This window comes from Calidris pugnax, unplaced genomic scaffold (assembly GCF_001431845.1).
Source record: "Calidris pugnax isolate Ruff unplaced genomic scaffold, ASM143184v1 scaffold56, whole genome shotgun sequence".
NCBI lineage: Eukaryota > Metazoa > Chordata > Aves > Charadriiformes > Scolopacidae > Calidris > Calidris pugnax.
Window position 1 is genome coordinate 16,240,948 of NW_015090839.1, and position 14,821 is coordinate 16,255,768.

At 45.6% G+C, this 14,821-nt stretch overlaps 1 protein-coding gene across 1 annotated transcript in view; it reads left to right on the forward strand.

Moving 5' to 3' along the window:
- The window catches only part of RAD51B (RAD51 paralog B), a 392,703-nt gene extending 379,376 nt beyond the window's left edge, over positions 1-13,327 (forward strand). Inside the window, exons 11-12 of the mRNA XM_014942065.1 lie at positions 3,712-3,831; positions 13,198-13,327. Of these exons, the coding sequence (XP_014797551.1) occupies positions 3,712-3,831; positions 13,198-13,283 (206 nt within the window). The 3' untranslated portion in view covers positions 13,284-13,327. The remainder of the gene's footprint in view (positions 1-3,711; positions 3,832-13,197) is intronic.
- The last annotated feature ends 1,494 nt before the right edge of the window (positions 13,328-14,821 follow it).

Sequence of the window (14,821 nt, forward strand, 5' to 3'; positions counted from 1 at the left end):
AACTTTATTCAGAATTGTCATATTGTAACTGAAAGTTCAGCTTGTTGAATATTTAACAGTTACTATCTTTCCAATGTGTTGGTTAAGCATCCTAATTAAGTAGCGATACATAAAACCAACAAAGCATTTTAACAGACTGATTAAGTCCCTAGGGCCTCCGAGCTGAATTTCCTTCAACTACCCTGTTTTCCTGGTTGCAGCTTGTCCAGGCTGAACACAGTATATATCAAGCACACTCTTATCAGTGCGCTGCAGGGCGATTTCCTTCCTCCTCAGTGCCACCATGCTTACTTCACCTGCCGTATTTCCCTTAGCTGTGGTTTTCGGTAAGCGTGTTTCTCAGAATCTGGATAGTTGCTAAATCAGAAATCTTCCCATTTGGAACAATAACACCGCAATCTGTACAGCAGGATGCACTGGGAAGGATGCTCACCTGGGTGTAAGAAGCAGCCTGGCCTTAGCAGCACAGAGCTCTCCGTGAGCAGGCAGGGTGTTTCTTCTTGAAGGCTTCTGCCTGTTTGGCCTGTCATTTCAGCGAATGCTTTCACTGGGACTCCATCCACCTGAGGAGATGGTAGGATGAGTTTTGTGCCTGACCTCCCGCCTGGGAAGGGCCAGGGAAGGCAGCCACAGCCGTGTGCTCGCAGTGCGATCTGCAGGGGTCTGGTACTGAGCTGTGCGAGGTGCAGCGTTCTGCATGCACCCAGAAATGTAAAACTGGAGCTCTGGGCAGCCAGAGTTATAGCTGAGGGGTAGCACATAGGTCTTCCTGGCTGCTGACCACTTTCAAAGTATGCCAGTAAGTGAAGCCCTTTCCATCTCAGTTATTGCCCGCCCTGCTCCTTCAGGTCTCCTGTATTCCAGATATCATTGAGCCAGAGTCTGAGGATTTACCGAAAGCTGCAAGACTGTCGGTCACTGAGTACATTGTCTTTGCTTTCAGATTGAGTTTGAGAAATTACCAGTGGTGTCATACTTATGCCTCCTGGCCATGTGAATAGAGGAAGCTGCTAAGAAGCAACAATAGATTACATAAAGCAGGGAAATCCCCCTCAAACTTCTCCCAGACTTATCTCAAACTGAAGTTCGTTTGCATAAAGACACTGTAAATAACTTTGCAATGGCTTCTAGCTCCATGAAAGGGTTACACGTGCTTACCTATAATCATTTAGGCCAGTTCCACCAGTTGAATCACTTGAAGAAAATAAAAAAGACTGAATCAGAGCCTATGTAGAAATCGAAACAGTTCTATGTAGCATCAGCCTGCCTCGGGTAAGGGTACAAGTGGGTAATGCTATTCCACACAAAATCAATGGGAAATATTCAATACTTATTAGTAACTAGCAGTTATTCTAGAAAAATGGTGTTAAAAAGCTATGTCAAGCTTTATAATTTGTGATTATGGGTGGGTGGTATCATTCTTCAGCTAAACTTGCGTCTAAGCTTTCTATACAAACCCTGCTTGGTGGAAAATGGACCTTACTGAAAACCAGAAAAAAAGCTATAATGTCCTGTAGTTGAAACCTATGGCCAGCTGCTTTACAAAATCCGAGACTCATTAGGCTTGGAATTCCTGAGTGATGCTGTTCAAAAAGCAGTGGTGTTAAACAGATTTGCAAAATTTTTGTGATTTTTTTTAAACATTATGGTTCAACAGAAACAAACAAGTGAGCAAAAAAGAGATAGCATATTGAAAAATGCATATTTACTGGGTTATCTCACACTCAGAAATGTAGTTGGCTAATATGACACTACCACAAATCTTTTACATTATCTTTGATGCACTAAGAATGACAATATTTATAAGCCTAGTACATCATGACTATGGAATGCCTAAATTCTTCTTGAAGACAGACGGTATTTTCTGTTCCCTTGCTGAGAGAGTGGGCCTTTGGTGTTTGGGGGGTTTGTTTGTTTGTTTGTTTGTTTTAACAAGATAAGAATATAAAGTTCTCAAAAGCTCGCTAGGAGCTGTTTATTTGGAAAGAATTTGCTCACCTGCTCCCTTTCCTAGCTTTCTATTGAAACCAGTTCTCAGATATGTTTCCTGCCAGCCCTGTCCCAAAGCTGGGCAGAGTATAGACAACTGCACTGATTCTTTAGGCTCTTCCTGTAAATTCATAGGAGGATTTTCTGTACATTTTCTGGGTTGTTGAGCCAGCTCTACGTTAAAATTAAGTATAGTTGGGTCAGGATATAATTTTAAACAATGCTGTGGATGCCTTGCAGTAAATACCAAAGTTGTTCTAAACAATCTTCAAGGTGCTTTTGTCAGTATGGGATATTTCCCTTGAGGAATTAATCAAAGTTGTTTGGTAAAAGTGAGGTTTGCTCTACCTGCATGAAGGTTACCATCATTGTTAGTATAGTTATACCAGGACAGCTGTATGAGCAACTCTTTTCTATTGTAGTTGCTTTTCATATAGTTAACAAACGGGCGAGAGAGGAGGAGGAAAACAGAGACACAGCTTCCCTTGACAACCTGTGTAAGCCTTGTGTTTGTTCTACAATATCACTTCTGTTAATATTAATAACGTCATGGCCCGTTGCAGTGGAATACCTTGCCTTTCACCCTCCTTCTTTCAGCTTTATTGACTTTCTTCAAAGCTTTGATACAGAACAATAGGAATCAGTCCAGATATGAACTGCCTGTTTTGCAGAGTCCTCCCAGTAGCTGAGGTCTCCCTGTGCTACTGTGGAGCTTGTCTCAATGGGTCAGCTGTAGAAATCGGAAGAGAAGTACATATTTGAATAGGCCTGGGACACCTTGCAACACAGTTAACAGCAGCAAACATGAGGACGTGACTGTTGATTCATTAGTACCTTGAATATTTTGGTCCTGATAACTGTGTCTGTTTGTGTTCATTTCATCAACTTGCAGGTCGATCAGGAAGGCTTTCATTTTGTTTTTTAATATCTCCTCTCACAAATACTAGTCTGTTTTCTACATAAGGTGACTAATCACAGTAACATAATATCCTGTATTTACATAGTAAACTTCATTCCAAAGCACTTTACAGCCTGGCACTGACATAGGACAAGGATTAGAAGAGAAGCAGCTCATACTGGTTAGGAAGCAGGCTGTGCTCTCAGCCTAGGTAGTAGGAAAGCATATAGGGTGGAGCCATAATATTTCCCCTGAATCCAAGGCAATTTGCTAATAGTTGGCAAATATATCGGTGCTCTGCTATAAACTGTGCTCTGTTTAACTCTAGGAAATGTGTTTGAACTGTAAAAAATAAGCTATAGCAGAGAATGTCAGTCCTTCTGCACATCCCATTCTCTATTGATAGGCACTGACTACCAAAAATGTTTTGTTGGAAAATTGGTCTGATGCAAAGTTCCTCGTTAAGTATACACTGGCATTTGGAGGGCTCTGCCAAAGGATGGTAAAGCAGCCTGGCCTATTCTAAGGTTTGGCTCCAGAGCACAAAAGTAGCATGAGAAACTTGGCTAGCCAGAACGAGAACAAGAGTGTGGACATCGGTAACTAGAACAACAGCCAGGCAGGCAGCAGAAAGAGGATTGTTACATACCTGACAATCCATTTTCAGCAAGTCTGTGAAATTAGTTCATACTGAACTAATTACCTTGATTTGTTCTGTGGATTAAATGTGTTTCCAAGTGGTTGTTCGCTGGAGGAAGTAGTAAATTTGTGATCTCATTCTGACACACTGGCATTGAGGTGTCTGTCTTTATTGTGTGTTTCAGATGGAAAGGATCAAACAAATTTAACTTTGGAAGGAACCAATCCTGCCCTGCAGACCATACGAGTGAGGAGTGCTGCCTTGAAAGATACTTTACTCGATGCTGCTTTACACAAAACTACTGGTGAGGCTCCCAGCAATACATCCAATCTATAAAAAGGACAAATGAAACCTCCACTAAGAAATGAGTGAATGACAACATTGGTCTTCGTAAATCCGGTGAAGCAGATGGTGGGCATTCTTCTTCTTTTGTCTCTTCAAAGACTAACTTTAAAACCAAGTGCTGTTCTTTGTAAGTATGTTAAGTATGAACATACAAAATTCATACTTAACTCTGAACTTATGAAAATCCTGTATTTTGTTCAGGTTAATTTAGGTGACGTAGTTATACAAGTCTGAACAACAGACATGCTACTGAAGAAGCGTAGGTCACACATGCCTTCTCAATTCACCCTGTCACCTCACCAGTCTGGAGGAACCAACAGTTAAACACAGGAGTGCTTGGTGTCTACAACCCATAACATACTGAAATGGTCACTTCCACTTTTTAAGAGAAATGATAAACCCGCTCATTGGCTTGATTAAGAAGCAATAGTTCAATGAGGTCTTCTGCCTCTAACTCCCTTGAAAATCATCAGAGATGATGTAACAGAGTTGCTCATAGCCAGGCTGTGACAGTTCAGCATGGAAGGAGAACAGGTGGCAATCCAAAAGGTGGGAAGATCAGTGTGTATTACAGCTGCTTAGCTTCCTCTGTCTTCAAAGCACTTTTAAAGTATTCACAATGTGACTGCAAACCACAGAACTATTTACCCACCTTACAGACTTAGAGAATGTATGACCTGCTCAAGGCCACTGAAGGCATCGTTTGCTGTGCAGTGGTCAGGATCAGGTTGTTCCCAGCTCTCAAGCTTCACATCCCTAACGGAGAGCCATGGGTTCAGTTTAATGCTGACTGCCGATGCACAGTTGCCATTGGCCCAAGAGGCTGGTTCTGTCCTCTGCAGTCACAGGGAAAGCCTCTCCGAGCAACCACTTGAAAAGCAGAGTAACCTGTACAGAAATATGGCAGGTCTGGAGTTCTGCTGAAGTGGCTGTAGGTAATCCAGCAAGGAAATCAGCTGCAGCGGGGCCACCTGTGGTAGTGAGGCATTTGCCAACTACTGTTTGCTAGGCGATCTTTGGGTGTTGAGAAGGTTCCTAGGGAGCACATTGCCCATATTAAAAAGCACTGCACACCCTTATCGTGGCAGTGCAAGTCTCTGGCAGCTCCTCAGAGACTGATGGGATGTGGAAGCTGATGTTACATCCAAACAGGATGGCATGGAGAAGGCTACTCTGCAGCTGTCCACCTACATGCCCGCTCACGAAGCTTTGGGCTCTTCTTTAACAAGGAAGGCTCCCTCACAAGGAAGTTACTCCATTTCAATAGGCTACTTTTAAAAGCTAATATGTTTCACCTTAGAGAAAAGCAGTTCTCCAGCCTTAGCGTTACCAGTTTTGTGCTTTGAAGAGACCTTTGTAAAATTTAATTTTAATTTTGTTTTAACTAAAGTTTAGTTTTTCTTCTTGACAGTGCTGCACTACTGGCCGTTCAGTCAAACCCTGCTGAACTAGCTTGTAGCCATTTTATCTAGGTATCTTGTAAATATTTGGTAGAGCACTCGGACACAGGAGTGTTTCTTGCTCTTACAGTCACATGCCTGGTTCCAGGACCTTTCAGAAGCACAAAAGGCTGAAGGCAGGGAAAATTCCACTGAAATGCATTCGAGTCTCCAGGGAGCAACTGCACTCTGTTTAGACTAAAACTTCTTATTGCTGCCTCATGGAAGGATAGAGAGGGGAAGCTGGAGGGTAGGTTTTTTTATTATTATAAACACAGAAATGCAAGCACTGTTTCACTCATATCTCTCCTATGGCAGGACCGTTTGTGGTTGGGGAGGGAGATAAGCTTTTTAAAGCTCTGTCCACTACCTGGGAAATTTCCATCCAAGTTCTTTATTTTTTTTACAAACACTAGTGAATTAAAGCTTAATCTGCTTCTCCTCAGCCTCATGAGGCAAGTACTAAATATAAGTTTAAAGACAGGGATAGTGCTACTAAAGAAGTTGTGCCTTGCCTGAAGTCACGTGGGCAGCATGGCAAGTGGACTCGGATCTTTGAGTCCCAGCTTTGTACCTTACACCACAGACAACACACGTTCCCTCCCTTTCCAAGGCTTGCTGTAATTCCCCTTCTGGGATATAGTGGAAACATGCTGGCATCACACCTTCAGATAACCTTGGAGCAGAGAGACTACTCGCAGCTGCTGTCCCTTGGGATTAAGATGTTGAAAAGATCAGAGAGGGATGTGAGGGGGGTGGGGGAAAGCAAGTCACTGCTCTGTCTGCCTTGGGCATGCTCTGCCTCTGCTGCTGCCGGTGGAGTTGGTCTACTATTGGGAGGTACCTCCAACAATTTCATATGTGCTTCCAAATAACATTTAGGCAGGACTGTGGGCCATAATCAAAGAGAGAACTTGGCTGACAAGAAAATTGGACAGATGAGCCACTCCTGTATTGAATGTGTGTGATTTCATTATCCTTCTGTATGTGACCTGCATTTCTTACTGCTTCTTATTATCAGTATCCCAGAACTACTGCTGCAGCCATCCTCTTTCACGTCTTCAAAAGAGAGGGATAATCCATCAGCCAGTTCCTCTCCAGTGGTATGAGTCAGGTTTTTACCACAGGGATTAATGGGCAGTTGAAGAGAGTTGTTCCCAACAGCGCTGAGCCAAAAGCAACGTGCACATAAGCCATGGAGCGGAAGAGAAGGAAACAAACCTATAGATTTAAAGGGTTTGAATTATTTCTTTTCCCTTCGCTACCCTTGCCCACACTGATCCATAACCAGGCGTGGTAAAGGTGGAAATGTATTGATGGTGGCTGGTGTAAGTGGGACTGAGAGCATCTCCCACTCTGCAAACAAACCTGAAGTCAGTAGCCCCCCAAACCAGATCAGCGCGTACCGGCAATTCCAGTCCTTGTAGGTGAGAGATGCTGGGAGAAAAATCAGATCACAGTGCAGCAGCCTCCTCCTGTCTCTCCTGTGACCCCGCAGATCTGTGACAAGGCCCCAGTGCTGGTCCCTGGGTAGGCTCCCCTCGCTCAGACTGGCTGCAAATGCTGTGCACGGTGCTCAGGTCATTCCCTGCTGAAAGGCAGCCAGGCCTGGGGTGAAACACGGCAAGCGCTTTGCTGTGCCTGGCAACTCCAGGCAGCTGCTGGAAACAAACAGGGAAAAAAGCGGTGTACGAACGCGGGGGAATTTTCACATAGGCAGGATGTAATTAGCAGAGCTGGGATTTGGCCAGGATGCTGGGGTTAAAACACTGGCTCGCAGGTAACACACTGGGATCTTTCATAATTCAAATGCTCAGGATCTCCTATTTCCATCTTACCTGGAAGATGTCAGAAGGCCGTTCCCTATTTAATGTTCCTGGGCAGCTCTTGAACATCTGACAGAAGTCCACCTACATGCCCGCTCACGAAGCTTTGGGCTCTTCTTTAACAAGGAAGGTTCCATCACAACAAGGAAGTTACTCCATTTCAATAGGCTACTTTTAAAAGCTAATATGTTTCACCTTAGAGAAGAGCAGTTCTCCAGCTTTAGCGTTACCAGTTTTGTGCTTTGAAGAGACCTTTGTAAAATTTAATTTTAATTTTGTTTTAACTAAAGTTTAGTTTTTCTTCTTGACAGTGCTGCACTACTGGCCGTTCAGTCAAACCCTGCTGAACTAGCTTGTAGCCATTTTATCTAGGTATCTTGTAAATATTTGGTAGAGCACTCAGACACAGGAGTGTTTCTTGCTCTTACAGTCACATGCCTGGTTCCAGGACCTTTCAGAAGCACAAAAGGCTGAAGGCAGGGAAAATTCCACTGAAATGCATTCGAGTCTCCCGGGAGCAACTGCACTCTGTTTAGACTAAAACTTCTTATTGCTGCCTCATGGAAGGATAGAGAGGGGAAGCTGGAGGGTAGGGTTTTTTATTATTATAAACACAGAAATGCAAGCACTGTTTCACTCATATCTCTCCTATGGCAGGACCGTTTGTGGTTGGAGAGGGAGATAAGCTTTTTAAAGCTCTGTCCACTACCTGGGAAATTTCCATCCAAGTTCTTTATTTTTTTTACAAACACTAGTGAATTAAAGCTTAATCTGCTTCTCCTCAGCCTCATGAGGCAAGTACTAAATATAAGTTTAAAGACAGGGATAGTGCTACTAAAGAAGTTGTGCCTTGCCTGAAGTCACGTGGGCAGCATGGCAAGTGGACTCGGATCTTTGAGTCCCAGCTTTGTACCTTACACCACAGACAACACACGTTCCCTCCCTTTCCAAGGCTTGCTGTAATTCCCCTTCTGGGATATAGTGGAAACATGCTGGCATCACACCTTCAGATAACCTTGGAGCAGAGAGACTACTCGCAGCTGCTGTCCCTTGGGATTAAGATGTTGAAAAGATCAGAGAGGGATGTGAGGGGGGTGGGGGAAAGCAAGTCACTGCTCTGTCTGCCTTGGGCATGCTCTGCCTCTGCTGCTGCCGGTGGAGTTGGTCTACTATTGGGAGGTACCTCCAACAATTTCATATGTGCTTCCAAATAACATTTAGGCAGGACTGTGGGCCATAATCAAAGAGAGAACTTGGCTGACAAGAAAATTGGACAGATGAGCCACTCCTGTATTGAATGTGTGTGATTTCATTATCCTTCTGTATGTGACCTGCATTTCTTACTGCTTCTTATTATCAGTATCCCAGAACTACTGCTGCAGCCATCCTCTTTCACGTCTTCAAAAGAGAGGGATAATCCATCAGCCAGTTCCTCTCCAGTGGTATGAGTCAGGTTTTTACCACAGGGATTAATGGGCAGTTGAAGAGAGTTGTTCCCAACAGCGCTGAGCCAAAAGCAACGTGCACATAAGCCATGGAGCGGAAGAGAAGGAAACAAACCTATAGATTTAAAGGGTTTGAATTATTTCTTTTCCCTTCGCTACCCTTGCCCACACTGATCCATAACCAGGCGTGGTAAAGGTGGAAATGTATTGATGGTGGCTGGTGTAAGTGGGACTGAGAGCATCTCCCACTCTGCAAACAAACCTGAAGTCAGTAGCCCCCCAAACCAGATCAGCGCGTACCGGCAATTCCAGTCCTTGTAGGTGAGAGATGCTGGGAGAAAAATCAGATCACAGTGCAGCAGCCTCCTCCTGTCTCTCCTGTGACCCCGCAGATCTGTGACAAGGCCCCAGTGCTGGTCCCTGGGTAGGCTCCCCTCGCTCAGACTGGCTGCAAATGCTGTGCACGGTGCTCAGGTCATTCCCTGCTGAAAGGCAGCCAGGCCCGGGGTGAAACACGGCAAGCGCTTTGCTGTGCCTGGCAACTCCAGGCAGCTGCTGGAAACAAACAGGGAAAAAAGCGGTGTACGAACGCGGGGGAATTTTCACATAGGCAGGATGTAATTAGCAGAGCTGGGATTTGGCCAGGATGCTGGGGTTAAAACACTGGCTCGCAGGTAACACACTGGGATCTTTCATAATTCAAATGCTCAGGATCTCCTATTTCCATCTTACCTGGAAGATGTCAGAAGGCCGTTCCCTATTTAATGTTCCTGGGCAGCTCTTGAACATCTGACAGAAAGGAAAAAGTGTCTAATGGTGCTGCACCTGCAAGTGCTTCTCTGCCAGCAACTGCCCACCCCGAAGAGCAGCTGAAAGGATCTCACCCTGACAGGGCTAGGGCTGCATTGCGGTAAGATGCCACAGCTGCCTCCGTGCCTTGGGCTTCACTCCGCCTTTAGCTCTCGTTACGCAGTTTTCAGGCCCCAAATCCCCACCAAACAGAAAGAAAAGATGATAAAATGAGGGCAGCCCCTCACACGTAAATCACAAGAGAGAGAATATCACCATTAGGTGCTGCTTCAACCTTATTCTCTGCCACTTGAAATAGTACCAAAGTGGTGTCGGACAACAGAGGATGAGAGGAAGCGTTTCTCCCCAGTGCAGATGAGTGAGCTTTTCCAACTGGCCTTGCCGGTAATACACAAAGCATTAAGAGCTCGTGCCTCCTCTTTCCTTCCAGCAGAGAAATCACGTTCAAAGCAGCAAAACATTTTTTTTTTTCCCCTTCATGATCTCACTTTCCGTATAAGCAATCTCTTTGTTTACTACGAGGATGTTGCATGTCCACAAAAGGTCAAGGAAGTCATTCATGAACCTCACGTGTGGAAAGTCCGCATGAAGTTTCTACCATGATGTGGCCCACAGTCTGAAATATAAATAATTGCAAACCATGAACCCCTCAGACCTGCAGACCATGTACCGTTCGAGGAGCTGACTTCCTTCCTGTGGTGCAGTGCGTGCAAGCAAAACAAGAGGTGTTCTTGCCGTCCAAGAAAGCATAATCTCAGCATCAGCAAGTCAGAAAAAAGGGACCCCTCCTATGCCTGTGAGAGCTCCCCATGTCAGCTTCTGTTTTCTTTGGGGATTTTTATGCCCAAGCTGCTACGTAGGTCCCCCTCTGTCAAGTGTTGCTTAATACCACCACCCAGCAAACTTGCTGAGACACCTCAGTCAGTGGGATACCAAACCTACGGGCTGGCTGGAGTGGCAAAGTGAGCTGGAGAGAGGAAAGCACGGGCAGCTGCAGGCAACAGGAAATCCAGCACTAATAAATAAAACGTTCCTATAGCCAGAAAGAGGAAATAAACAGCACCAGCACAAACTGAGAGGACAGAAGAGAGGAACACAGCATAACTGTGGGGCGGGAATCACTGCATTACAGTGAGCTTATTTTTAGAGGACGTCGTCCTGGTTTGTTATGTGTTCAGACTGGAAAAAAAAAGAGTGGGGGAGCGGGAGGACTGCTCAAAGAGAGGGTCTCTATCAGCAGAAGTTGTGAACAACCACTGTAATTAAGGAAGCAGGCAGAGCACACACAACCTGAGTCGCCGCCAATCTGAAATGAAAGCATTTTTTGTTTGCAGCCATAGCCCCGGAGGATAATAAAAGATGCTTCCACCGTGCCAAGTGAGGAGCTGAAGGGACACCGTTTCTAGATGGCGAATGCCCTGCTCCCATCTTTCCAAAATTACACGCTGTGGGGAGGCAGCAAGTTACTCTCCCTTCACGTACTTTGGAAGCACATGCCCGCACAGCCCGTCCGACTGCAGCAGCCGCCTCGGGAGGGCGGCCACTGGGCAGGTGACCCCCAACCACCATGGGAGTGATGAAGGTGGCACTGCTTGGACCAGATTGCCAAATCAACAACCCTTAATTCTTCCCCCTCGCACTCAGCCGTGGGCACCCCATGGCCCCATGGCATTGTCACCACCAGTGGGAGCTGCCGCATTCAGGAGAGCTGCACCCCGCTCTTCTCCTCCCCAGGGCGGCTGCTGGTGCCTTGGCAAGGAGCTCCGTGCATGGCGTGCCCCAACAGTGCTCTTCTTGCTGCCAGTAGCATCTTTCACCTGGAACAGCCGCGTGGCCGATGCCCCTGCAGCACTGAGTGGGCTGGCAGAGCCAAGGGGGTCGGCACGGACCTTCTCAGCCGTGGGATAGCATCGTGAGGCTTTCACTGGTGGCTGTAGGAACTCATGTGCAGGTTCAGTGAAGGGAAAGAAGTCATTCACAAATTGCATGCATATTTCTGAATTCATTCACGGAGTGGCGTTCGCCTTTCATCCTCCCCCCGAGCCCCGCACGCGTTGCTGGCATTCTCTCCCCATCCCATATGACGATTCCCAGGTCTCCACAAGCCACTCTGCAAAGGAGCCCACGGTCACTGGACCCCCAGCCCGGTTTTGTGCAAAGGTTTAACGCTTTCTCCTGACCCCAGCCCCCATCCCCATGAATCCCCTGCAGAATTTTCCTAATAAAGTGCCAGGGAAGCTTTGCACCGGGCAGGATGCTAAGGAGGTGGCAATGTGGTCCAGCATTTCCAGTCTGTGAGCTCTCTCCTAAGGTGTAAATACAAGCAGCGGAGCCAGGTGGATGTCTGACAAGGCTGCCATTTAGACCTGAAGGAAAAAAAGAACTGCAGCTTTCCAACCAAATGTGAATTGCTCTTGCCTCATTTTCTCTAGCCCAACCGCCAAATTCATGGTTAATTGCTACAGCAGGGAATGGAAATCACTTCTTAAAGGCTGTGTAAAGGGTACACAGCTATGATCCAGTATAATTTTAACCTTCACTGGGCATTGCCAATATGTTTATTACTGGGGAATCAAAAAGAAAATACAGTCTTTTCCCTAAAGCCTTCCATGACCAAATTCTAGATGATAGTGCAGGTATTTAATGCATCACAAAACCTGTGAAGGTGGCAAAATATTTTCTTTCACATCCCTCCTGCTTGTGAGACATCAGAGAAAACACACGCTTTTGGAGAATCTCAAATGGAAGTGATTTTTTATTAAATATAGATGAAAAGCAGAAATGTTCAAAAGCTGTTTCTGATATATAGGCAGTGACAGCCATTTCCTCACTATTGCTGTAACGTGAAGGAGTGCAGGTATCTCCTGCAGAAAGAGTTCTTGTTCTCTACCCGCTGCTTCCACGTAGGATTTCGCGCATGTGACAGTGTATGATTCACGAAATGCAGCTCGGCTTTGGAAAGCATGGGAATTGTGTCTGGCTGTCAGGGCCCGGTGTTCATCTGGGCTTCACATGGCCCACAGAAAGACGTGCCAGTTGCACCTTCAAGCCAAACAGTTGGATAATCAAACTCAGCATTTGTTTTCAGTTTTGGTTGTTGTTTTTTTTTTTTTTCTGGGAGGGGAGGGGGAAGGCTGGTTATGAACTCAAACATATACATTTTGAGTTTTGGTTTTTTTTTTTTTTTTTTTTTTCTGGAGGGGAGGGGGAAGGCTGGTTATGAACTCAAACATATACATGCATTTTTGTGGGTTTAAGTGAAAAGACCATAGTAAAGTTTTAGCCTACAGTCTATGCATATTGTTCTAAGCTCCATCATTACCAACATAACTTTCAAAACCAAACACAAATAACCCCAAATAAAATTGACAGTATTTTGCAAATTCTCTGATTTTCTCATGCATTCAAAAGTGTAAGGCTGTTCCGCCTGACTGGCTGGCTGTTTGACTGTTGCTTTGTATTTTATTGCATTGTTTAATTCTTAATTGTAAGCCTCCAAAATCATAAAATCTGAGTTCTGGACTCAGTCTCTACATTCAAATGTAAGTACTGAAAAATGGTTTGTCTACCCTTTAGTGATATGTGGCATTTAACATACTTGGCTTAAATTGGATATTTGCAACACAATCCAAGCAGGAGACTTGAGAAATCCTGCTTCTCCCAGATGAGAGCACACCTGAATATTATAGGAATGCCTTTTCTCACTGAAAAGTATTAACAAAATACATGCATAAATGTATGTTTGGGGTTTAATAAGCTGGTGCTCTCTGTTTATTTAAAGGAAAAAACTTATTTAACCCTTCAGGAGGGATTCAAACTACAGGTGAGAACGGAGCAAGGTCTGAGCACCCAAAGGGTAACACGTTTGTAGAAGAAAACATGAGTTGGTGATGTCTGTGCCTGTGACGTGCTGGCGTTGCCCACCCTGCCACATGACAGCCAGGAGACCAGCGAGGAGGATTTCCCATTTCTGGAAGGTGCAGTGAAAGGTGAGACCCCGTAGATCACTGAATCGCCTTTCCATCTATGAAGTATTGTCTTCAAGATACTGCTTGACATTCGTTCAGTCAAATGTTTTGACAATTTGAACAAATAAGCAGAAAACAAAAAGGAAAATACTTTTACTGTGGGGGTGGTGAAACACTGGCACAGGTTGCCCAAAGAGTAGGTAGATGCCCCATCCCAGGAAGCCTTCAAGGTCAGCCTGGTTGGGGCTCTGAGCAACCTGGTCTGGTTGAAGATGTCCCTGCAAATGTCACCTGAGTTACTGTGCTGTTCCCTGGGGGGGGAGGGAGAGGGTGCATGTGCACATAACTCGTTATTTTGTGTGCGTTTCTGAGAAATACTGTATTTGCTGTCACTTTATAGTGGCCCAAAGGGAGGGCTGAAGGAGGAGGGAGCCAGATTCTTTTCACTGGTTCCCAGTGAGAGGACGAGGGGCAATGGGCACAAGCTGGAACGTAAGAGGTTCCACTCAAATATGAGGAAAATCTTCTTCCCGGTGAGGGTGACAGAGCCCTGGAACAGGCTGCCCAGGGAGGTTGTGGAGTCCCCTTCTTTGGAGATTTTCAAGACCCGCCTGGATGCTCCTGAGTAACATGCTCTGACAAGCTCTAGGCAATCCTGCTTCAGCAGGGGAGTTGGACTAGATGATCTCTATGGTCCCTTCCAACTCTAAAAATTCAGTGAAATTCAGGGGCACCTCACGGCTTGGGGAGACACCAGAGGAGCTTCTGTCTGCGCTTTTGGTGTGGGTTTAGAAGGTCCATTAGCGTTTGGGTCAGAGCACAGGGAGCAGCCCCGGCTGGGGTGGGAGAAGTCACACTGTGAGGCCACACTTGAACGTGGACGCTTTACTACCCTGGGTACAAAGCCTACTTGTGTGGGGCATGTCCAGTTGTGCAGCATGCTTTGGTTGTCAGCGGCAGGTTCCTGGGGGGTGACACAATAACCTCTTTATGCTTTAGAGAGTAGTGGGAGGCCATTGGAACTGCAGCGGCAATGAAGTGGCTTGGCTTTTGTCTGTCCCTCAAGGTAAGGTCCCCAGCAGTCACTGATGTGCTGGGAGGACCCCGTGCCTAAAGCAGCTTCAAAGGTGAATGCAGAACTTTGGGTATCTGGGTGGGAGAGGAGTCAGGGGAAACAGCCGAGGAAAACTCCGTGTTACCTCGGTGGTAACAAGATAAAACTGCTTGTTTAGGGTCGAGTTTTACAGCAGCTCACTCCAAAGTCTGGGCTGCCACAGTCTTGTCGCCCCCATTGCCTTCAGTACCACTGCAGCCACGCAGGGACTCAGCTCAAAGACCTGATCTGGCTGCAAATTAAACCACTGCTTTTTTTTTTTTTTTTTAGAATGTCTCAAAGTTTCATTCAAAGACAACAGGACAAATAATTTTTATTAGGAATAATTATTATTATTAGGAATTTAA